General features: G+C 30.5%; 2 protein-coding genes and 1 long non-coding RNA gene across 4 annotated transcripts in view; 1 reads left to right on the top strand and 2 right to left on the bottom strand.

Moving 5' to 3' along the window:
- Positions 1–1150: 1150 nt before the first annotated feature.
- LOC132911416 (uncharacterized) lies at positions 1151–2760 on the bottom strand. The gene is made up of 4 exons (XR_009658990.1): positions 2555–2760; positions 1775–2051; positions 1446–1675; positions 1151–1337 (listed from the first exon to the last, which is right to left on the bottom strand). It is a non-coding gene; the product is annotated as an uncharacterized LOC132911416 (long non-coding RNA).
- Positions 2761–10534: 7774 nt separating this feature from the next.
- LOC132911161 (uncharacterized) overlaps positions 10535–25487 on the top strand; it is a 32936-nt gene continuing 17983 nt past the window's right edge. The window contains exon 1 of one of the 2 annotated variants that reach the window (XM_060967573.1): positions 10535–10686. In XM_060967573.1, the coding sequence (XP_060823556.1) occupies positions 10663–10686 (24 nt within the window). In that variant the 5' untranslated portion in view covers positions 10535–10662. Of the gene's footprint in view, positions 10687–15016; positions 15624–25487 lie in introns of those variants that run through there. The other variant, XM_060967572.1, reaches the window with a different exon arrangement.
- LOC132911164 (uncharacterized) lies at positions 23235–24689 on the bottom strand. Its single transcript, XM_060967580.1, has 2 exons — positions 23925–24689; positions 23235–23517 (listed from the first exon to the last, which is right to left on the bottom strand). Exons 1-2 carry the CDS (start codon positions 24352–24354, stop codon positions 23477–23479), a joined length of 471 nt encoding a protein of 156 aa, XP_060823563.1. The 5' UTR covers positions 24355–24689; the 3' UTR covers positions 23235–23476.

The following is a 25487-nucleotide window of genomic DNA, read 5'->3' as shown; positions in this document are numbered from 1 at the left end:
GTACAGTACTGCTTTCTCAACAATTGTACTGCAAAGTTGTTATGTACTGATTATATCCTGCATTTAGTACTACTTGGGAAGAATTATTATTAGAATTATCAGTAGAATATCATTATCAATTGTATGTTAGTATTTTGAAATTCAATGTATTCCTTTAAAAGATAGAAAAATAATTATCGAATTTTTAATGAGCCTTTTTGAAACAAATACAAATGTTGAAAAAGTTTTTTTGTTGATCGACGTTTATTGATCTGTTCAGAAATAGTCTTCAACAATGAACTTAACAATTAATTATATTATCGGCTATCATGCAAGTAAGAACTAATATGCAATATAGCTGTAAAGAACTTTTAAACACATTAACTGTTACAGATATACAAAACACGCATACTTACATCAGAAAAGAAACCATACAAAACATAAGCAAAGATACGATATCGAAGTAGAAAGCGAACAATATATACTAATAATACAACTAAATAAAGAGCAAATAACTAAGAAAAGAAACTCTTTTTTCCACATGTGATATCTAACGCAACTGAATCTGAGACAAAAAGACTTTGTTTTTAATACGTATCATGACTATCATCAGAATCACTATCCTGTGGCTTATCTCGCATATTGCATCTTTAATGTATTTAAACCTTCATATAATGCCTATTATAATGACGAGAAAAATTATTTTTTTCCGTACGGAAAACTTTATGTTACAAAGGAAATACTAATACCTTGTTCCAACTTTTAATAAAATTAAGACATCGATTCCCTCCATATCGACTTATCATTGTCATTTCATTGCTGTTTTTCTTTTTTTTGTGGCTTATAATCTGCAATTTATCCGAATGTATTAACAGCGAGACAGGCAAGCTAGTGGCAAGCGTTATGTGGGAAAACGTTAATATTAAATACAATGTTGGAATACAACGATATTTCACGCTTAGAGATAAGTACCCATACACAGACACCCACACAGGTCATACTCACGTATAGAGAATGGGGTTCAGAAGTATTTAAGGGATTATGGGTTACTATCTAGTCTAGTCTGAAAGTAACTGGCCAACAATCAACAATTTTTGCACACGTTGTTATATCACACGATTGTATACATCAGGTTCTGTAGTTTCTGTTTAATAAACACTGTTTAATAAACACTTCCTTAGTCTCTCTTCATACTGAGGAGTGTGTGTAAATCGTTCATGCGCACATAGCAGGTTTCTTTCTTTAATAGCAAATGGTTTGGTATTCAACTCGACTTTGGTTTTGAAACATTGGTTTTGAATATTAGAAAAATTGTTTTATACAATATTTGCCTCTTTTTCTATAATTAATAATCTTTCCTGAAATTTCGTCTCAGGTAGTGAAAGCAAAGACATTGTTGTACACAGAACAATATTAGGAGTAGTATTATGCCATATGCTACATGCCATCAAGGAACAATTCCTTACCTTTGGATAAAAACCTTTTAATAAAATATCAGTCGACAATATTATTGCATCCTCTGCCATTACTAACCTGTATAATGTATTTTTATATTTTCTAGAGACTGGTTCGTTTGTAACCGCTTGTACAAAATATCCAACAATTGCACAATTTATGGCTTGTTACACCAGCTTATTTTCCTAGTAATACTGATCTTAAGTTGTTAAAAAGACATTAAGCTGCAACCTCTGGAAATCTATAAATAAATATTTGTATAATATATATGTATATGTATATATAGGAATATGTGTAAAATATATATGGAAATATGTAAAATGTGTAAGCATAAACATACTTTCCACAAACATCATCAAATATTTGTATCCAGATTGAACCCACTCATTTCTTATATCATTAAATACCATGTATGATGTAAGATATCTTTATCCACAGTAATTATGTTCAATAATTATGATAATATTGTCACCATCCATATATAAAGCAGTTATATACTTTGGTAGATTGCAACTGTTACAACAATATAAGCAATTGTTTCGATAATCAATATTGTATGTACAATCATTGTGCAGATACACAAATAAATCTGCTCCTTTCTCAGGATTTTTCTGCATCTGTGAAACATATATTTATAAATGTTGAGAATCCATCCAACAAAGAATAAAATTGGTGCAAGTTCCAGGTCAAAATGTATCATTTAATGAAATTATTACATACTAATATCACAAAACATAAGACAAGTTATCTTTAACTAGAGAATGCAAAGTAATGCACATAATATGATTTTCTAGCGATAATAAAATTTTCTAAACAAATTATCAAATAAACTGTCTTGGTCTGAAAATATTTATTCATAACATTCATTTAAATTGAATGTTCTAAAATCTATCATTATATTTTACATAAATCAACAATTTTAGATCAAACAACATAAAACAACATCCTTCATATAATGTGTAAGGGAAAGTTACCAAAGCTTTCATAATTTATGTATATAGCTTTAAAGACAAACAATCTGAGGTTATTTACTGCTGACATATTTCCTCGTAATAGACAAAACCTGATGATGGTTGAATTAAAACAATTCACTTGTATCGTGTATTTGATGTATACTTACACAAAAAATAATCATCTCATAATTTCCACAATATAGTTTTCCATCTCCATAATGTTGAAGTAGATAACTGTTTAACACTAATTATATCACCTAATTATACCACCTGCAAGAGATAAGTCAAAAAGACCACAAAGTATTGTGTCCATTCCTCTTAAGTCTATTTTTCATAGACAGAAAATACTTATCTGAATTTCTTTTCTGGTTTTTAGCTTTCAACTGACATAAATACTATTAAGTATACGGAATTGTTCAGAAGCTGCCACGACAGATGTATATATTCACATGTAATTCCTCAGTACTTCATACTTCTAGACATATTTTAAGTATTGAATTATTCACGGATCATTGCACAAATATTATATATGTATTGCATGGTTTCAAGATACAGCGAACTTCGCTTAATTAGAATTGGTGAATGATAATGTATTAGTTGTCTGAAAAGTTTCTTTTGTTTCATAAGGTGATAATAGATGAGCAACAATTTCTGCTTTATATTATTTTATTAAATTAGTCCATTTCGTTCTATTTCTATTATTATCTTCGTGCATAATTCAACAAACTAATATAAAACAAAGAAACACTGTGCGTCTATTATTTCCTTATAAAACGAAAGAAACATTTCGGACAACCTAATAATAATACTTTAATATGGATATAATTGAATGGCATTAAATGCAGCCTTTAATAATAATTAATTTTATCATACTAGAAATTAACCGATAAACAATTTTAATTAATCTAAGCGCATTTGACACTTTCATAACCGGAATCAATAAGGTTATTAAATTATGGACCAATTAGAGATTTCAATAATTAAGATGGAAAACGCATAACCTGAAATGATAATAATATTCTCGTTATCCCTTAGATAGCAGCACAAACTAGCGAAAATGCATATCGGTAAGGCAGTTTTTTTAGTTTCTAACGGGAAAAGAATTTAAATATATTTAAATACATGAATATTAATATTAATATTAATAATATATTTAAATATATTAACATGTAATGTTATGCATATGTACTTAAATATATTAATATATTTAAATATATTCAGGTAATCTTAGCGAGGAAGTTTGTCAACTTGCACCCTGACATCTCTTTCCGAATTTCCACTCTTCACATATGTCTGTTCTCCTTTGTAATTCCTCTCCAATTTATCACCACCTGCACCAATCTGGCGCCCTTCGTCGTCAGCATAGGTTCCAGGCTATGCCAGCTTATTTTTCTTTCACTGAATCGTCGATTATTCTCTATATTTGTAAATTTAAGAGACATATTTTCAGCATGGACTCCTACAAAAGATTAAGAAGCAGTCTTGCCGCAGCCTTCTAGTATACAGCGGGGAAGAATTTGGGGTTCACTCGCCGTATCAGTTATTTTACAGTCGTCAGATGACCGCCGCAGGGAAATTTGTTCATGCAACAACCCCCCTCTCCCCCCTCCCAGTGGATACTACGGGGTCCGAAATTTCCTGCACCGTAATGTTCTTCTCTCTGTCTGGACTTTCTATAATTTCTATATAAAAACATGGGCAAGCCATTTAACGTGCCCTGTCGTCATCGCATTACTACACTCCTTGACCACTTATTATTTTGCATCCTGTTCGGAAAGTCATAGTCATGCGAGCAGGATTCAGGAGGATCCGCACGGAGATGTAGTGAGTGAACCGTTAGACTAAAGAGGGACTGTCAACTTTACCGAAGTCGCCCATCCAAGACAGGTAAATAGGATCTAAACCAAACTTATCTTTTTTAGGAGATATCAGTACCATCGTGGTTTTTCACTCTATCTGTAGGCAAGTTTGGAGAGTCGAGAAAGCTCTCTTTAGCCTCTTGCTGTCCAAATCTAAATCAAAAAAACCTAAACTTAAACTTAAACTTAAACATCAACTTCTTAAACTTAGCTAGTTAGAAAGCCGTTACCTGGGTCTTTGTGAGTAATAGCAAGCGTCTGTTCTTCCTTCTTAGTTGAGGTTTGGTGAATTTAAAAAAATGGAAACTGGAAGTTATGAAAAAATATGTATATTTGTTGCAATATGATGAAAGTCGAGTTATTGGCTCAAAACTTTCTCCTAATAAGTTTTGCGTGTTAATGTCTTACTATTAACGTTATATTAAAATTGATGACGATTTCAGAAACGTTGAAGTGAAAGTACAAAAAAAGAAAAGAGAGGGAGTTTGTTAACTCATTAGACGATCTTTTTAATATCGTTCATAACGATACGTCAACTATAATCAAAATTGAAGAAGATAACTTGATCTCTTAAATAGACTAAGGTCAATGATTGTAATACTTGAAACTATACCTGATACAAGATTATTTTTGCGTATAAAAAAATGTATAGCTGATATTGTGGAAAGTACTCGAGTACACATTAGGTGTTTAGTTCTGAAAAACAATTGTTTTGGATAATATAAAAAACTATGTCTCTATCAAAAATTTCATTTTAGAAGAAAGCTGAAGATTTGAAAACAGTTAATGATACCGCAGAGTGAGGCGTAAACCAGGCCAATATCAGAATGTAATAATTTATTAATAAAAGACCAAGAAGATAAACAATATATTTTACAAATATTAGAACGATATTACCTTGACGAAAGCTTGATGCTTTCTCAACTTTAATATAATTATTCTATATACAACTATAATATAATTAATATAAATATTTAATATAATTATTCGTGGACATTTACTTAAGGAACAACAAGAAAGATTATAGCAAATTTTTGGAAGAATAATAGACAGTGGATTAAAATTGCAACCTAATAAATGTCAATTTTTGCGTGAAGAAACAATTTATCTGGGCCATATAATTACCAAAAATGGTATAAAGTCAGACCCGTCAAGATTAGAAGCAATTAATAATTTTCTTTCTGGAATTGACATTATCGGAAACTTGTAGAACATTTTTCACATTTGTGGAACCTATTCGGGTTCCAAATCCAAAACCTTCGGTATTCAGATGGCCTGACGAGGAACAAGAAGCCTTTGACATATTAAAAGAAAAATTGACAACAGCACCACTGTTACAACAAAGTGATGTTGTAAAACGATTTATGCTAACGACGCATCAAATAAAAGGGAAACGATTTACCGGTAGTTTTTGCAAGTAGAGAGTTACTAGCAATCGTACGAGCGATTCAACATTTCCTACTTTTAGGAACTTTTACCAAAAACACTGAAAGTTTCAAAAAATCATTAAAGATGCATCGCACGTGCTTATAAGGAACGTGCAATCTAAGCGCAAATAATAATATGATATCTGCAGAGTGCAACTAGTCTTATCTTGTTACTGTCCATAAGCGGAACGTTTATACTTACTGCAATTATAGTAATTAGTTATAAATACGTTTCACAATTAAAATGCGAGATCAAGGAGTCAGCGAATAAATAATTCGTAAATCGAGAGGATGGAATAGAATTCTTCATAGACAATAAACACTAACTATAATCGTACAGGACTAAGCGGAAAACAAACCATGTAAAAATTATTATTTAAACTTGCCTATGTTATGACTGCGGATTTTATGCAATTTCATACTTTTCTGAACAAAATTAAAAAAATAGAATCTATATAGAAATTTGTTTCATCCACTAAAAATTATAGAAGCTGCTCTGATTTCAAACATTTATGTATTTTTATGTACTATATGCGGATTTTTGCAGTCTAGTTATTACTATTGTATATTACCGACGTATTATGTAAACTGATTATTATCTTTGTAAAGTGATGTATTACGTTATACAGAATGGGCCAGTAAAAACGATCAACTGAAACAACTCGTTACCTATTGATTTTATCAAAAAATGTTTGAAATAAAATTTATTCTATTTCAGAGACCCAACCGGGTGAATATAGCTTGACTTTTTAATACCTTACGTTCCTGGAGATAAGTTGATCTAGAGTTGAATCTTTTATAATATTAACCGATTCAACTGCACATTCTCTATGAGAAAGTATCAACCTGCTTGCATCGAAAACCCATTAATTCAGCAGATATTTTATCTTCAATTTGTCAAATTTTATGTACGAAAGACCAGGAAAGACGTGAAGCGATATTCTTGTGTTTACGTTGTCTTTGTCTCTTATACGTTAAATGTCACAAATTGAAGTTAAAATATCTGCTAAACTATGAGGGTTTTCCAGCATAAACAGGTTAATATTATTTTGTAGAAGGATGTCCAGCTAGATCGACTAATGTTATAATAAATATACCCTTTGATAAACTAGGCAACCCTAATATCTCAAAAGATATAAAGTATTTAAAAAATCAAACTATATCCCATGTTTCTTAAACACGGTAAATCTTATTTCAAATATTATTCGATAAAGTCAGTAAGTAACCAGTTATTTAGCATGGTCATTCTTACTGACTGATCCTGTGTATTGCGTATTATCATACTTATATATATAAGCAAAAAAAAAAAAAAAAAAAAGGAGAAGAAGAAAGAGAAGAATAAATATTTCATAATAGATTAAATTACAAGTGCACTTTCTCCAGGGCGGCGGGTGGGGGATATGTTGTGCCCGGATGTGCGACATAGGAACGTCCGAATCAGGGACACATGCCGCACGAGGTCACCGCGAAGTGCATCGCCAAATGACCAAATATGGTCATCCCTACCTTCCAATCAAACTAACGCGATTCGATAAAAACCCTGTAATTCACCATCAAAAATCTTCGGTACGAAATCAACGAAGCGACCACCTTCAAGCACAGTTTAGATAAAATACCACCTCGCTCTCCTTTCCATACTCTTTAGACGTTCTCGAACCTAATTACATCCTCAAATCGTTGTTGGATCCTGACGAGCGTAATCGATATAATTACTATTAATTTATATCTAACAGAAATTTAAAAAATTAAAATAGTTTGGATTATCAAATTTTAAACTTTTTCAACGCCAAGAGAGTGGCAGAATATTATAATCCTACTACTTTTGCGATTTCATGTAGACGTAACAGATGTATGTAGTTTTTGTAACATTGTATTTTATATTCTTTCACTTTCTTCTTCATTTTACTTATAATTCTCAATGAGAATTGATTATAAAATTCATCCAAATAGAAAAAAAACTTTCTTCTTCGTAACAAAAATTGTAGTGAATAAATTGTGTTATATTTTAACAATAAATGTCTGAATAACTGACGTTTTTACTATAACGTTTTACATCTCAGAGGTGTATGTAGATTTTTATATATAATCCTGCTAAAAATCAAATTTGATTTGATTGATTAAAAAAAATTGATTACATTAAATTGTATTCTCCTTAAAATCGTTTAATTCTTCTCTGGAACATTTCCGCGTATAGATAACACGTTCTTAAAAATATTTCACGTTCCAGTCATAGATGACTGATATTGTATTATGATGCATGATCTTATATTATGCATGTACATAGAATGTGTAGATTCTCCTCGTTTCTCGGTGTATAATACCTGCGTAAACATCGGTGCTCTATCAATAGAATATTTATATTTTGCATGTTAATGAAACAATTTAGAAGACGTTATATATTCTGAAGACAGTAAGTGGGCATGTGTCTACGCACACAATTATATAATTACTACACACGTGATAGGTTCCTCGATTTACACAGGCCTAGGTAAATGTAAAATGCGAGCAAGGACAAAGTGAAGGCAATGTTCAACGTGGCAATGGAATTCTCACTGTGCTTGGAATAAGAATGACGTAATCTCATTCAGGTTATATGTTACTATTTACTATTATACAATGATAATAAAATGTACTAACAATAGAATGAACTTCACATAGTAAATCTTATATAATATGATGTAACGAAATATGATATAAAATTTTTTTCAGAATAGAGAACTTGAAGTTGTAAGTAAAAATTTTATGTCACATATAGCGAAATAGAAATAGAAATAGAAATAGTGGCAAACATAAAGTATCCGTCACTATATATATATATATATGTATATGTTATTATAATGGCATACTATATAGATTAATTTAATTAAATTATTACTTTGAAAAATTAATGCTGTTGTGAAAAGAAAATTGTAGGTATCTATATTTGTAAAATACATTCTGATGCTATAGAAGATACTTATACGTTACAAACTGGAATCTTAAAGTTACTGCAATCTTTAAAACATCTTACGTTCAGAATAAAGTGAAATCAAAATTGTATACACATGGTAAATTTACAATTATTTTTAATTTCTGTTTCTAATCATATATACTGCATTATTTAACGATGTAGTTAAATCTTTTTGCCTACTAAACAAACGATATTTCAATCGTAAGAAGTAAATATTACAGTGCTGTAGGATAAAGTAACATGATTTTCTCTCGATTAAGGTTTCGTTACACGAAACGATCCACTTTTGGTAATGAGAGACACTTGAATCCTGCGTGGCAAACCGGTTGCAAAACAAAGTAATATTCTAACGTACATACTAAATGAATCGTCGATTAATGGAAATCAAAATTTTTCTAATTTTCATTATATCAATATTACTGACATTTGCCAAATTAAAAGAAATTCAAATACAACCTAATTTGAATTACACAAAGAGAAAAGATATTAAATTGAAGTACTATGCTATATACATATCGTTAAACATTAAACTATATGTGGAGAAATGGTATAGTATCGCTGGATGAAAATGAGAAAATTGGTGTTAAAAAATATGATCAATAAATTGTTCCATAATGAAATGCATCCTAGGCTGCTTTACCAAATTTTTTTTAGTTGGATCAAATTTTTATAAAACTGTTTGACAGATTATAGAGACAGTGGAGGGATACTTTAACGAAAGAACGAGAAATTTAGATGGAATAAATTAATTGACAGATAGGTGGAAATATTGAAGGCAAGTTGATATTTTAATTGAAACGATTGATGTTTTTTCTTTCAAAAAAATAACGATGACAAAACTTTCCGGAAAACTTACTAATTTAACTTGTTAATCATTTGAAATTGTAAAAATATGTGCAATACACGTGTATCAGTATTACTTCAGATTCTAATTCAGATTTGCATATAATTATCTTTCTGCATATAAATTATTCTCTAAATAACAATTATAAAATATAATTATAGAATAAAATATTTATTAAGAACTGGGCTTATAGCATTCTTCCTGAACATCGTCGCTTAAATAGGACGTTGTATTTGCAAGTTTATAAATTATTATCCGGATTTTTGCTTCTTAAATTGCTTTTGCGTTCGAGTTGTAAATGTAACTCTTAGATTAATTTTATTACGAGTACATTATTAATTCGTAGAAATCAATCTGGTATTTAATCCCCTAAATGAATTTTTCCATAATCGAGTGTTTTAAAAAAATTAATCCAATTAAATCGCTTTCTCGCACTCGCAAACGATAGATTCGCTGCATTTCTTCGAAATTCTTAGCCCCGATTTGAAAATAAAATTTACATAATTTACAAATAAAATTTCATTTATCGAAGAAAATAATTTCAAAAGCTTGTATAAAAGAAGAGAATAGAAATTTATTTATATACTGTCATTTGTCACATGTTTAATTGCGAGAGTATGAGAATATGGCGTATGAGTTGTGACATTCTCACAAAATGACACTAATAGATCACATTTAATAGAAATAAATTTAGAACTTATACATAAATGTTCTTTCTCCTTACAATATTTTTCTACTAGAAGATTTTGACGTAATGAGCATATCAATTTATAGTGTGATGTAGTGTAATGTACATGTATAATGTAACGTAAAAATGTATAATGTCTCCATAAGCGACGTAACATTGGAGTCAACAAAATAAAACAAAATTCTATTGTACAGTACCGTTTGACTACGTGTATGTATTGCGGTGTAATACGAATATATGTGAAGCACACAATCATATTGTAATCCGTAAAGGAGAATTGCGAAGGCGTAGGTCCGGTCTGCTCTCCCAAGTACGGATACGTAGGTTTATTTACGTAGGCCTTTAACTGTGATTCAACTTCAACTTGGCTGCGGTGGATCAGTAAGTGGTTGTGATTAGACTCGAAAGGATTGTTTCCTATACTTTTACCTATAACGACTAAGACTAGTATTTCATTTTTAATACATATTTCATTGATATCCATTCTATTCAGTGAAAATACAAAGGATGCTGCTGTTATTGCTACTTGTGGTAAGTATTTTCCATATCAAACATTTGTTAAGTATCATAATTTCAATATTAATATAACGTAAATATAGTTTCAGATTTGATATTTTTCTTTCTATATAATATTTAACATACACTACGCTACTGTAATTCAATTATCCCTATTGTTAACGTTAATTCGTATTAAGAAAATATGCTTATTTATATATTCATTCAAGTTAGATACATCTCTTACTTTAGTAATATCGATTTAAAATCATTCATTTTTGTCGTTTTCTCAATTTAGATTTAAATATCCTTTCCTCAATTTTAATATACGAAAATCATTTCTTCTCGTTTCTTGTAAACTGTAAGTAAAAAGTTATTTCTCACTTAACGACTTTTTTCCAGTTTTAACTATTTAGTTACGATAAATTAGATATACAGGGTGTCACCAAGCTGGTAGTACAAGCAGAAAGGAATTGAATCTAAAACAAAGTCGAAAATTTAGAGTGACAAATATGTCACAAAAATATTTGTCCTAGGTTTTAGGAACTAAAACTAATGGCTAATTATGGCTAATTATCGACTAAATACCAGCAAACGATCAGCAGGTTATTCTAAATGCGAAAATAAACGAAGCATGTGGAATAAAATTGTTTCATTTAAGGCATCATTTTCAAAAAAGTAGAATATGAACATGTTTAGTTAAGAATTAGCTTAGAACTTATTTCACACGTAGAACAACCTCCTATTGACTATTTTACTCTTGTCCAGTTGGGAATTAGCCATATTCAAGTATACCTGATTTCCAAACTCGATTGTCTCGAAAATGGAGCTCTGTACGAATAAATGTCACTCTACAATCCTGTCCTATCTCTTCATGTAGATCTTTTCGACCCGTACCGCCAATTCTGTGACATTCTGTACAACACGAGCGATAATCGAAATAACATTCGGTTCTAAGCTGATCATAGCATTTGTATTGTATCTATGAAAATTATACTATAGTTTAAACCTGATTAAACTGAGTAAAAGCTTATTGACATGTTGTTTCACCACGTTTCATCTCTATTAATTTTAGAACATACATATATCGTTGGAATTATGATAAAAAATTTAGAGATTTAGTAATGTGTATCCATTAGGAAGTATACTCATTTATACATGCTTATTTCTTAATATCGAAATTTGTTTTTTCAATCATTTTAAAATATTCCAATCCGGCCAGTATAAAGATAATACTTTTATCGGTTGAGCTCAATAAAATAACGGTATGATACATCCTAAACTCTATACGAGTGAGCGATTCTGATATTACTTTAAAATGTAAACGTTGTATTAAAATCGTCAATTTGCCTATTCGCAAGTATCTTACTTTACGTCTGCTTATAATTAAAAATTTCACATTTTCACAATTTTGTAAACTTTGTTTCGATTAATACAGATTTTAAAGCGATTTATAATCTATCGTAAAGAATTACCCTTATTACTCTTAAAATCGTTGATAAAATATAAAATAAATCGAATTAGCAAACAAAAGAAAAAGTTATTATTATAAGAGAGGTTTAATAGAGGTTGTCGTAATTTTGATAAAGAGATGCTTACACACATACGTAAAATGAATAAAGTATGTGTCAGGACGCGTGGTACAACCAGAAAACAGATTTACGTGGAAATAACGAAGAATAAGACAAAAGCGTGGAGGAAAATCTTTTCGTTTAAGGCCTTGTTTTCGAGAAAATCAAATTTGAAAATTCATCGAGTGCGCGTGTATCGGACTAATTCTTGATTAAATATGTTTAAACTCGATTTTCTAGAAAGCGAGGTTTTAAATAAAGAAACTTTATTCGATATATTGGATTTATTTTAACTACTATGAAATGTTCAAAGTTAACAAACTGAAATTTATCGTGCAGATGGATATTAAAATCTTGGACAATATGTACAATATGTATTTTCGCACAAAGACCGACTGCGAGATTATGTTTCTGATTCTATCTATTTCCTGGCAATTGTTTATTCTTACTGGTAATGAGAAGTTTTCTCAATGTTGTCTTTTGTTTTCTTTATAAATAGACGGCATACAGAATAGAAAGAATACTGATCGCTGATCCTTACACGCCTCGTGAAAAGCTTGACAGGATTATTATGTCGATAATAATAATTTTTATCAAGAATCAAGAATCAAGAAGCGTAAAGATTGCTTATAAAATAAACATTAAATTATACTTTTAATTTGCTATTGTTTTCTCTCGTGTAGACAATTTCGCGATGTTACAAGCCAAAAAGAATGCAAAATTCTGTAAATGACAGCTTTTAAAATCACGTAAAATTTATGATTTTTTCGTAAAGATATCATCTCCTTTGTTAATGAATATTTATGAATATTTACCGTGGTTATTAGGTAGAACATACACGTTGCACGCGTAATGACTTTCATATATGTTATTTGATCAAAGTTTTTTCATGTAAGTTATTCGATTATACATTCACCTTTTAAAATATGTTTTATCGTATTGTTATTATTTTTTCCGTAAATGTGTGCATAATTTAAGAAATATTTTTTTCGATCATTGTTAGTAAATGAATTATTTTAATAAAATATAGAGTAATTTAAAATTTCTTAAATTCCTATTATTTAGTTGATATCGACCAACATTACTCGCTAATAAATATTTGTAAACGAAAAACAGACTAATTAGAATACTGTACTTTCTATAGAATAATACATCGTCATAAAAAAAAAAAGAAAAAAAAGTAGCAGCAAAAATTCAAATGGAAGAAAAAAAGAGAAAATTAGAACATATGCAACATTAACACGATACACGTATAAAAGTTTCACTGACAAAGATGACGCTTCATATATACGCACACAGTTGCACCAATTCAACGTGTACAAGAGTCTTAACTCGTAAAAGTGAAAGCGATGCAAACGAAGGAGAAAATATGATCGTGAAACTCGACCAATTGATCGCTATAAAAAGATAAATTGGGCTTTCCTGCATGTAGCTCTGATAACCTTGTTCGACTTTCATTATTGGAAATTTTATAAACGAAAGAATCTTTTTCTTTCGTTGTACGTAAATTTAAAAAACTGTACATTATTCGTTTTATTATCGAAAATTTACAATTTTGAAAATGAAATTTTCTGCGATAAATTCATTAACGCGTTCATTGGCAATGAACTTTCTTGAAATAAAGGATCAATAGGAGCTGATTCGTCGCATATGTACCGTATCGTGTAATTACGAGATTGTAACATTTTTTGTTCATGTACGGCTCTGCACTTGACCATAGTGTCATTTTATCTTTCAAATCAAATGTAACATTAGTATAAGTACTATTTACCTATGTCAGGTAGGCTTGTCGGTGATTATACACGTCATGATCGATCTTTATTCAACAGCAATCCGAACTTCCTGCACAGAAATATTTATAGTACTTCATCTGACCCTGACTAAACTAAACGCAGTGCTATTAAAGCAATCATATAGTGTAATAGCTGGATGCACGTAACTATGTCGTTTCAACATACATACTTGTACATCGTTTCAATTCTTGTGATATATATCGTACAATTACTTTTTGTCGTCATCAAACACAAAATTATAATCTAAAACTTGAGTTTCTATACAGTTACGATACAGACCGTGTAATAGTATTTTATAATAGCGAAGTAAACCTTGATAGACGCTTTATATTATAATGAACATTACAGATGAATATGATAATACGAAGGTAATATTACGCAAACTACACAATACAATATACAGTTGAACAATATAAATTAACACGTAAGAGAACAAATACGTTGCTCGATTTACACTTGTGATACCAACAATGAGTCATTCAGTGTCAGGGTAACAAGTATGTAATATGATGTTCAATTTCCTATATTTAACAACTTACGGATAGAAAATTAGTTATTCAAAAATATGGATAGCGTTACGTGGCCATTACGGTACTTACAAATCTATAATGTGATATGAAAGCGAGGTATTTATTAATTATATTAACTACGTATTTCGAAATTCGAAATATCGAGCATAAGTTATAAAATAGTTATAATTTTAAAAAATCTTAAATTTCATACGGGCAAATATAAAGAAGCGATATGAAATATAAAGGAACATAAAAGAACTAAATCAACGTTCGATCGTACGAAACATGACAATATCTTTTTGCTGCTTTGTAAAAAGTAACAAGTATAAAATGTAAAAAATCAACTATCGCACTTAAATAAAAAACGAGATGAAAATGATTTTATGCAGGAAAAACCGCGCCAGTTCCTCGAAAGAGTAGGGGAATGTCGGTAAAGGAAAGAGTGGAGATCCATAGAATGGTCGGCGATAGCTTTGAAAATACAAAGCATCCACATCGTCTCAGTCCCCGTATCGCGTCTGCTCCGCTCACTTCGTTCAAATCCGTGCGGATGATTCACTGTGGTACACATATATCGATTTCCTTTTTCTACTTCATTTTTACTTTTATCTATAAATTCATTTACAAATAGTAAAAAACCATCTGAATAGATCACACAAGCTATTTAAAGTAGGAGATATATTCAACAAAATTCAGATAAAAAAATGTACTAAAATTCCATTTTAATTTTTCCACTGCAAGGAAAATGGAAATGTTGTTTAAATTTTAACGCTTTATGTTTGAAATCAAATGTCCGTTTCGTGTAAGTTTTATGTATCAGAGAAAAGATGAGCTATGAAATACTTTATATGATTTGGTCAAATATAGTAGAGTCTCGTGTCATTTCACTTTTCTTTGCTGAACTCTGAGAACGTGCAATCTTTCAAAAAGTATCAACAATTTTGAACAATTTTATACGTGATTTATAAAAAAGAAGAAGAAACACAGAAAGAAGGGGAAGAAAAAAGAACAGCATGGTGATATAATTCTACTGTAGCTTTATAATCATTGCAACGACTATGCTTTTGTGGATATTGAGCTGCCTGAACCTGTTAACGGTAAGCTGCATTCTGAGACTTTTATAATTAATTGCCTTAGATATAACGCGTCTCAAATGCGTCTCTTGGCTGCACTCTTCGCATTAAAACACGTAGGAAAGACAAGCCTAACAAGCTTTTATAGTATAGTTTAATAGTATTAAAACAATTATTCGAAACTTTTATTTCTGACCAACAGAAAATGTTGAAAACTATATTTCATGTACAAATGATTAAGCATAATGATGTTTCTTTATAAACAGTGTATTTAAAATGCAGAACGAGTCCGGTAACTGAACTGGACTTAACTGTTTTTTTATTGCAGTAAGGGAAAACTGTAAAGGAGAATTTTTCATTGTTTACCAAGCTCTATAGCCGTGCAGTGCGATTTTTTACAAAAAAAAACGCTAGTGCATTTGTATTGATTAATTCCTCTTGCCAGTACTCTTCAAAACATATAACTTTTATCTAACTTTCCAAAATATCTAATCATCGCACTTTAAACATCTTTTCACTCGTTTTTCTTATATTTTCCCCTATTTTTTAAAAAGTCCCACAAGAATAACCGAAGGAGATTTGAGTTTAAACGTGGTGTCCAAAGCGTCGGATCTTTTTCTCATTCTGTACCTACAACTAGGCTGTGTATAATCTTTTCTTCTTTGCTCAAACGAACCATACTTTCTTCAACTGTGCTCTCTTCTCCTAAAATATGTTCGCCGCGGTTGTACACGACTGGCGTATTCGCGACGATGATCTCTGCTGCAGGATTTGGATTTTTATCGCGCTTGATGAGAACAATAAACACATCCACTTTCTCGTTACTTGCAAAACCTATCTTTGCGACTGTATACTGACGCGATCTGACATAACTTTCGATATTGCACTAGTTAATAACTGAATAAGATGGTAAGTCTAGATAAGTCTGAACATGAAGCGTCATAAATGACACGAGAATTCTTATTAATATCACTGTCAATAAACATACACAACGACGCGACGTAACATTTCGACGAACGTTGTATAAAATTTGACATATCTGACAAAATATTAATTTCTTTGAAATTGTATTCTAATACTTGTTTATTCAGATTGCCAAGAAGAGTCGGTTAAGGCAAAAAAATCACAGGGTTCCATCTAATAAAATGCAATTACTCTTTGCAACTGCACCGGTGCAGTTCTGAAAGAACACGCTGCAGTAGAACCCGATAAACAATGCAAGATTCTCTTTTACATTTTTTTGTATTTGGGATAGGAAGATATATGTCCAGCATATATGCCCAGTTACTAGACTGATCCTGTATCCAAAATACATGCAAAAATAGAAACAACCATTGTATAATTAGAACATATCTAATAACAAAAACGGTGAAAATGCACTGTTTCTAATACGTATACGTATGCTAGAATCCTCGTATTTATATAAATATTCTACTTGAAACAAATTACTTTTCGATATACTTCAACTGGAATTTGATTAATTTTTAAATACCTTAGTTATCTACTAATCTTTATGTGTTTCTTCACATATGTACATCGGTTGTTATTCTTGTTTACACAATTGATAAATCTAAATGCGTTTAAAAATGAAACATCGGCTAATTAATTCCGCGTTCTAATGCATTGTACTATAAACACAGTGCTTCATGTTTATTACTATAGTATATTATCATCGAGAAAATGTTAAGATATCTTACGATTATAATAATCTTATTATAATTATTCTAATTATATTAATACATATTATATATTGCCATGTATGACATAAATGCCCACTCTTAATTACCCAATATTATCTACATAACGCAAGTTTTCACACAACATTCGCTGCCATGTAAACAAAGTTTGGTTGAACATACATGTGTTTATAGACCGTGAAAAACTGGCTAGCAAGGAAGAAAGGACATTATAAATACATATACATATGTATACAGGGGATCTCACCTAACTCTGGCAACCTTAATTACTCTCTTATTTGTCACGATACAGAAAAATGTTTCAAGAGAAAGTTATTGTACATGCATTTCAAGAGGAAAATTAGACATAAGAATGTCATTTCAAGATCATATTTTCTGAGACTTTACTAGTAGCAAACAATGTCCCATACCATATCATTTGAAATAATTTGAGTCAAAAATTGCGCGAGCAATTAATTGAAGTACAAGTTCAAGGAAGATGAATTACCGAAACAAAATGAAAGAAATCTTCGTCATTTCAATGTTACGGGACATGGTTGCATACGTTTTGCTCTGATATTTTTAATGGTAAACGAAAAAATGGGTCGTTCGATTAAAAAAGACATTATTACTAACAAAATCTCAGGACATACGACTTTCAGATGATTTTTACCTTCAGAGCTTAATTCCTCCCCTGAAATACTTAATAACTTCCTCTCGAAATAAGTTTTTACATCGTGACAAATAGGAGAATTATTACAAATTAAGTGTGGCAGAGATAAATTCGGCCTCCTGTATATACACGATATATGTATATCTACGTACATATATATCTTCTTTCCTAACGTTTAGGGTTTCTTGTAATTTACAAGTATTATCGTTCATTATACATATTCTCCTGTCTTATATAAACCGCGAATAAGTAAAAGCAATAAATACTTTTGAACTTGAGCCTTTAAATATTATATTACATGCATCAACTATTACTCGTTATTTCAATACACAATAACAATTATAGCGTTTGCAATAATATTTCTTCTCGTATTAGTTCTTAATATATAGTATTTACAATTTGAATGTCATGAATTTTGGAAAACATGTTCCTCAATGTTTCTTATATTTTATTTTTAATTCCTTGTAATTGAGACGTTTAATATATCGACAGATTTTTTCCTTAATCTTTGATTAAAATTAATATAAAAAGAATATTTATACCAGTTGTGTAAGAAAATATATTTATAAAAATTTATATCACGATAATATTTAATAAAATTAAGTGATACAGCAATGTAATTGAAAGCGCAAACATATAAATATTTGCAATTAATACCTAATATTTTTGTATTTTCCGATAAAATAAACATAATAAAATATTACTTTGGTATTAAAAGTCACACATATTTAATATGTAACGTATAAAAGAGATAACTTGGCGCGCTTATATTCTTAGGACGTATGGTAAAACGTTGTTGAGTAAAATGCACTAATAATTAATGCAACGTGTTATGCATGTCAAGTTGAAATTGCGAAGGTCGTAATTGAATATGGAAAACGAATGGACTCTCGATGAATGTCAATTTTATTAATGAATAGGATTATTGCTGTGACATACATTTGAGTATGGAACTAAAATTGATCTAATTACGTACATACAACGTCCAATAATACACAATGAATACTATTAGCAAGTAATGTATATTCTAACGTAAAGCAAATTCTTAAAAGCAAATTATTAGTCATATTTTTTTTTGGAAATTAATCATTAATTCGTTTTATCTAAATATTAATTTTCATATGTTTAGATCCTTAAGCAATGCTTGCAAAACGTACAAAGTATATATTATATATAAAGTTTCATAAATTTACAAATTGCATACAGTAGCTGTAAAAAGTGTTTGGTTATATCATATTGAAAAATTAAGAGGAACTTCGTCAATAAATAGTTGAAATCAAGAGTGTCTTAGATTTTAACGGCAAAACTTTGTTGATAACTTCGTGGGGCAAAAGAATTAAAAAAACGTAAAGCAGATTATTTAAAACCTTATGACAAAAACACGAAATACGATGGGAATAGTAACGGACTTGCAGTTTCTGCGATACAATGTAGCAACAAATCAACGATATATATTTTTCTCTAATCTACTTGCATATATGAGCCATGTGTATTGTCTAAGATCGTCAAAGATAGCGTAACATTCTTAGCACTTCCAGAGGTAACTGATACGTTGTCCCCAGTATCTCAAAATATTCATTGCCTTTGACGATACAAGATTCACAGCGATTGAAATTAGAATTTATCACTCTGTGCAACTCATTTATGTTTCGTCTTGTTTCAGTAAACGCGTTACTGATTCTCTTAATAGATTCATGGCGCCAATTCGTATTTCGTATTTTTCCTTAACTAGGCCCATAAAATATACCGTCGATGTCTCACCGATATAACTTGGTCTTAAACTTTTCACAGATACTAAACAATTTTCCTTATTATAAATGGATGTATATTCCGTTCGACCAAAAGCAAATTACAATTTTAACCAATCATATCTTATGGTGGCACCTAAAGCAAGCGTTGAAACCGCTAAATTACTGTTAGTAAAGCATTGTCTGTACGATCCCTGTCAGTTGTTTTCTCCGTCACCTTTCCCTTGCTTCCGTTGTCCCCAATACTGCAGATCTCACTATTCTTTGTACTGCCTTCTTTTATCATTAACAATCTGTGTATACGACATTAAAGATAATTTTGCTGTTAGAAGTAAGTTTCAACAAAAAGAAACGAATATAATTACACGCACATCTTCACATTTGTCTCATAATGTTTACATATTGAAAATATCTTCCATCCCACTGAAAGTAAATTACAATTTTAATCAATCGTATTTTATAGCGACATCTCAGATGAAGCATAAAAATAATTCTTTTAGTGTGAATATATTTTATTATATTTCAGTTTTATAATAATAGAGGCAGGCAGGCTTCTTCTAATCTTGTAAGTATACGATAAGGCAAGATACAAAATACGACAACGAGTTATTCAAATCGACATTATTTTCAAAGAAGAGAAGAAATGTTGTGCCATAATTTAATTTGTACGTGTCGTCGGAAAAATGAAAATTTATTTCCATCTCTAATAATTCACAACAAATAAATATAAAATATTTTACTTGGTATACAAAGACATGGTCTTTTACTATAAATTATGATTGATATATTATTATATTTATTTTTTGAACGACAGAATATATGTTCAATCAAAAAAAATGGTATCCCTATAAGCATCTTGTTACCGTCATCAGCAAAATAATGTTAGAAATTGATTTGAAATTCTTATTTGAAACATATTCTCTTATTATTGAGAACAAATTATGATTCCCTATTTTATCTTAAATCTCGTAATGGTTAGAGCAATTTTGTAAACTATATATGTAACAATTTCAGCTAGCTTTTGTAATTGTTTTACTTTCGATTATATTACACTGCATGTGCAGATCTCATTATGATCCTTTCGCAACGTGATATTGCGCACTCTGATATCGTATCCACACAGCTGTTCATAACAGCTCGCAAGCAATAGTGTGAACGCCACATAACGAATAAGAAACGAAGAATAGTCATTCAATCGAGACATAATAGAGCAGTTATAAAAGTATAATTAAATACTGGAATAATACCATGGTTGTAATGTCACTTAATTGTTACTTGCAGCTTCCATATTTTCTTAATAATAATATATACTGATAAAATTGTAATTTTGAAAATTATGCAAAGCGCTTATTCAGTAAAATTATATAGTCTGATATTCGAGAAGAGATTATTTAAGAGATATTTGTGATGAAACAAATAAAATCCATCATGTTGGGAAGGAATAAAGCAATGATAGCTTTTTAACATAAATGTATGTTACTTTGATTTGTCCGACTTCTTCAAAATCTAAGATAGATTATCTAAATACAAAATTTTGAATCTGTAGATCATTGCGTCATGTTGGTATAAGTTATACTTGTTCAAATTAAAAATCTTTTCTCAATTATATATTGGTAAACTCACCATTGTTGAATATATTTCTACGTTATTAAAGGCCTCGATATCGATGTATAAAAGTAATTCATAGTTGCCAATTCATACGTACTCAAATATTACCCTAATCCCTCAAATTTTCGTATCTCTTTTATCTTGTACAGAATATTTACGATAAAACATCTCTGTTGACAATTTCGTCTTATAAGACAATCGCAATGTCACAAATAACGTACTACAATGTCCCAACAACGCATAACGCTTGTCCCTCTCAAATTGTAAGCACAGATAAGCAAAATAAAAAAGAAAATCGCTGGCCAAAAGATACATTAAATAAATACGTTATACGTAAAATAAAGTATTTTTTTTCTAAACTGTATTCAATTGATTTACAATTTTATTTTCGAATATTATTTGAATAAAACTATAAAAGATACAGTGAACCAAGCATGGGAATTTTCGGCTAACCGAGATTTTTATCCTTGTCAACATATATATCAACACCTAAATAATTGACAAGTAAAAGATTGATATGCTATCAAAACAATATCAACAAACGTATGTATAGTAGGAATATTGCATGCAGTAGCAATATTACATGGAGAAATACAAGAGATACATATACAGTGCTGGACAAAAGTATTGGCACAGCATGATTGTTATGATAGAAATGCTTATAACTACTAAACAAATTGATTTAAACAAAAAACTTTTTGACGTATTTATTTATTATCTATTCTAGTTTATTACATAACAAGAGCAACAATATAAATAAAATAATACGCAAAATAATAACAAAAATATATTTTTTGAACATTTTATGGGTGGACAAAACTATTGGCACAGTAGAATATTTACGCTTATAACTAATTACATAATAAACTTCTAATATTTTGTTGGCAGTCCTTTTCTTTTAAGGACTTCCTTTAATCTTCTTAATTATAACACTCGATCAGTGAAACTGGAGACTTCAGTTATTAAACAACAAAAAACCAAGAAAGAGTAATAATGTCTAGAAAAACGAAAGAAACCACAATTGAAGAAAGAAAAATAATATTAAATTTATATAAGATGAATAAATCTTACAACGAAATTGCACAAATCATAAACAGAAGTCGTTTTACTGTGCGTTCAGTCATAAAACGCTTTAAAAGTGAAGAAAATCTAGAGAATCAAATTAGGAGTGGTCGCCCTTCTAAGGTAACAATTCGAGAAAAAAGGAAAATCGTAAATATTGTAAAGAAGGATCCAAAAACTAATTCGACTGAAATTGCTTCGATGTTAAAAGCTGAGTGTGAAAAAGAAGTAAGTACCAAAACTGTACGTAGGGTATTGAAGGATGCCGGTTATTCTGCCCGTGCAGCACGAAGAAAGCCCTACATCAGTAAAATAAACCAAAAGAAAAGAGTGGAATTCGCGAAAGAGTTTGTTACGAAAGATACTGATTTTTGGGAAAAGATCATGTTTTCAGATGAAAGTAAGTTTAATATTTTTAAATCTGACGGCAGAATATTAGTATGGCGAAAACCCAACACAGAGATGGACGAACTGAATCTGCAAGCCACCATGAAACATGGGGGTGGTGGTTTAATGGTGTGGGGATGTATGGCATCATCGGGTGTAGGAGAACTTATATTCATTGATGAGATAATGGATAAATATGTATATTTAAATATACTCAAGCAAAATCTTTTGAAAAGTACTCAAAAATTAAACCTCCCCAGGGATTTCTATTTTCAGCAGGATCGAGATCCTAAACATATGGCGTACAGTAGCGGACAAAAGATTAAGACGAAATGGAAAAAATAAATAATTGATTTACTTTCCATAAAAAATATAAATACAGTGTTCTACATTTGGTATTAACTAATTAGGCATTTGTTTATACACTTACAAAAAAAATTTCATTTTGATATTTTGCTCAGTAGCGAAGTTACAAAAAAAGGAACGAAATCTGTATAATATTTTGTCGGTCAAAAGTTTAAGACTACACAAAAAATATTAAGTTTTGGTAAAAAAATATGCACAATTTTTGTTTAAATTCAATATTTTGTCCAATATCCGTTATTTCTTATCACTTCGGTACATCTTCTTGGCATTGAATCTATTAATTTTTTACATTGATCTACCGTAATATTACTCCAAGCTGTTTCAATTGTAGAGTAAAGTTCATTCAAATTTTTCGGTTTATAACCTTGTACTGTCTTTTTTATGATGCTCCACAAGTTCTCGATTGGATTAATATCTGGTGATTGGGACGGCCACGGCAGCACGGTGATATTTTCTTCTTGAAAAAACTGTTTCACAACCCGAGCCGTGTGCTTCGGATCATTATCATTTTGAAAAATAAAATCATCACTCATATTGTTGCGTGCAAAAGGTAACATTGTGTTCTTGAGTATGTCCTTGTATTGAAAACGGTCCATAATTCCATTGATACGACATATCGGACCAGGGCCGCTTCGAGAAAAACACGCCCACACCATAACGTTGCCACCACCATGTTTAAGAGTTTTTAAAACGCACTGTGTTTTCAAACTTTCGCCAATTCGACGTCTAACGTACCGTATCCCGTCAGAACAGACGCGACTGAATTTCGATTCGTCAGAAAACAATACCTTTTGCCAATCTTCACTTGTCCAATGCTTATGAGCTTTAGCAAATGCAAGTCGTCTTTTTCGATTCCTAGAACTCAGCAGTGGTTTCTTTTGGGGTTTTCGTCCTCTTAAGTTAAAGTCTTCTAATCTTCTCCTAACAGTTCTAGCACTAATTTGTGTATCGTTTTCATAGTTTATCTCCGCAGCAATATTATTTGCACTACGAAAACGATCCTTTTCGCTCAATCGATGAATCCGGCGATCCATTTTCGGTGTTGTTTTCCGTGGTCTTCCGTTTTTCGGTTGATCGCAATACATGCCTGTCTTTAAACATTTATACCAAGCTTGTTTACAAGCTGTTTCTGACCTGTTCACTATATTTGCTATTTCGGTGAAGGTTTTACTTTGCTTTCGCAGCCTTACGATTTGTTCCCTTTCGTTTTCAAGTAAATTCTTTGATTTACCCATAGTCTGTTCCTACCTAAATGAATTTTAAGCAATAAAAGGTACACTAAACAATGATTTTGACATTCCAGAATCAAAATGTTCAAAAACTGTACTCGTACTCACGTTTTACACAGATCGTCTTAAACTAATGTCCACTGTTTCCAAGTGCTAGGCGGTAACTAACTGTTGTAACTCCTACATTGTTTGTATTTAACAACTGACTGTCTGAGGTTACGAAGGTCAAACATACAGCTACGTTATTCCAAAGAGACAAACCGAATAGAAGAACAATATGCGTATAAGATGTTTGTAATCCGGTTTACAAATCATCGTCTTAAACTTTTGTCCGCTACTGTATATTGTTCGTCAGTGGATAATATATAATACTGCCCACACATTAAACACACCACCTCAAAGTCCCGATATGAATCCCATTGAGCACGTGTGGAACGAATTGGAAAAAAGAATTAGGAAACATAATATCACAAGCAAGTCTGAACTGAAGAAAGTTCTTCTGCAGGAATGGAGCAATATTGTACCTGAATTCACTAAAAAATTAGTCCACTCGATGCCCAGAAGATTAAAGGAAGTCCTTAAAAGAAAAGGACTGCCAACAAAATATTAGAAGTTTATTATGTAATTAGTTATAAGCGTAAATATTCTACTGTGCCAATAGTTTTGTCCACCCATAAAATGTTCAAAAAATATATTTTTGTTATTATTTTGCGTATTATTTTATTTATATTGTTGCTCTTGTTATGTAATAAACTAGAATAGATAATAAATAAATACGTCAAAAAGTTTTTTGTTTAAATCAATTTGTTTAGTAGTTATAAGCATTTCTATCATAACAATCATGCTGTGCCAATACTTTTGTCCAGCACTGTACATGTATCACATTTTTTAAAAAAGTAGATGTAGTATACGGAAAACTAAAAGTTTATTCATAACTTTTGAAAAATAGACCATTGGAACATTGGAAATTACCTTCTATATTAAAAGGAAACTAAAATATAATACAATTACATCAATATAAAATTAGAATATAATTTCCCTAAATCATCCGAAAGAAAAATCATATTGGCCGAGAGCCACAAATTCTTCCTATTTAGTTTCGTCATTGTAAGCATTGCAATTCGTGTGTATTATGTCAA

Source organism: Bombus pascuorum, chromosome 10 (assembly GCF_905332965.1).
Source record: "Bombus pascuorum chromosome 10, iyBomPasc1.1, whole genome shotgun sequence".
Taxonomy (NCBI): domain Eukaryota; kingdom Metazoa; phylum Arthropoda; class Insecta; order Hymenoptera; family Apidae; genus Bombus; species Bombus pascuorum.
This window is presented reverse-complemented; position numbering and strand designations above follow the sequence as displayed.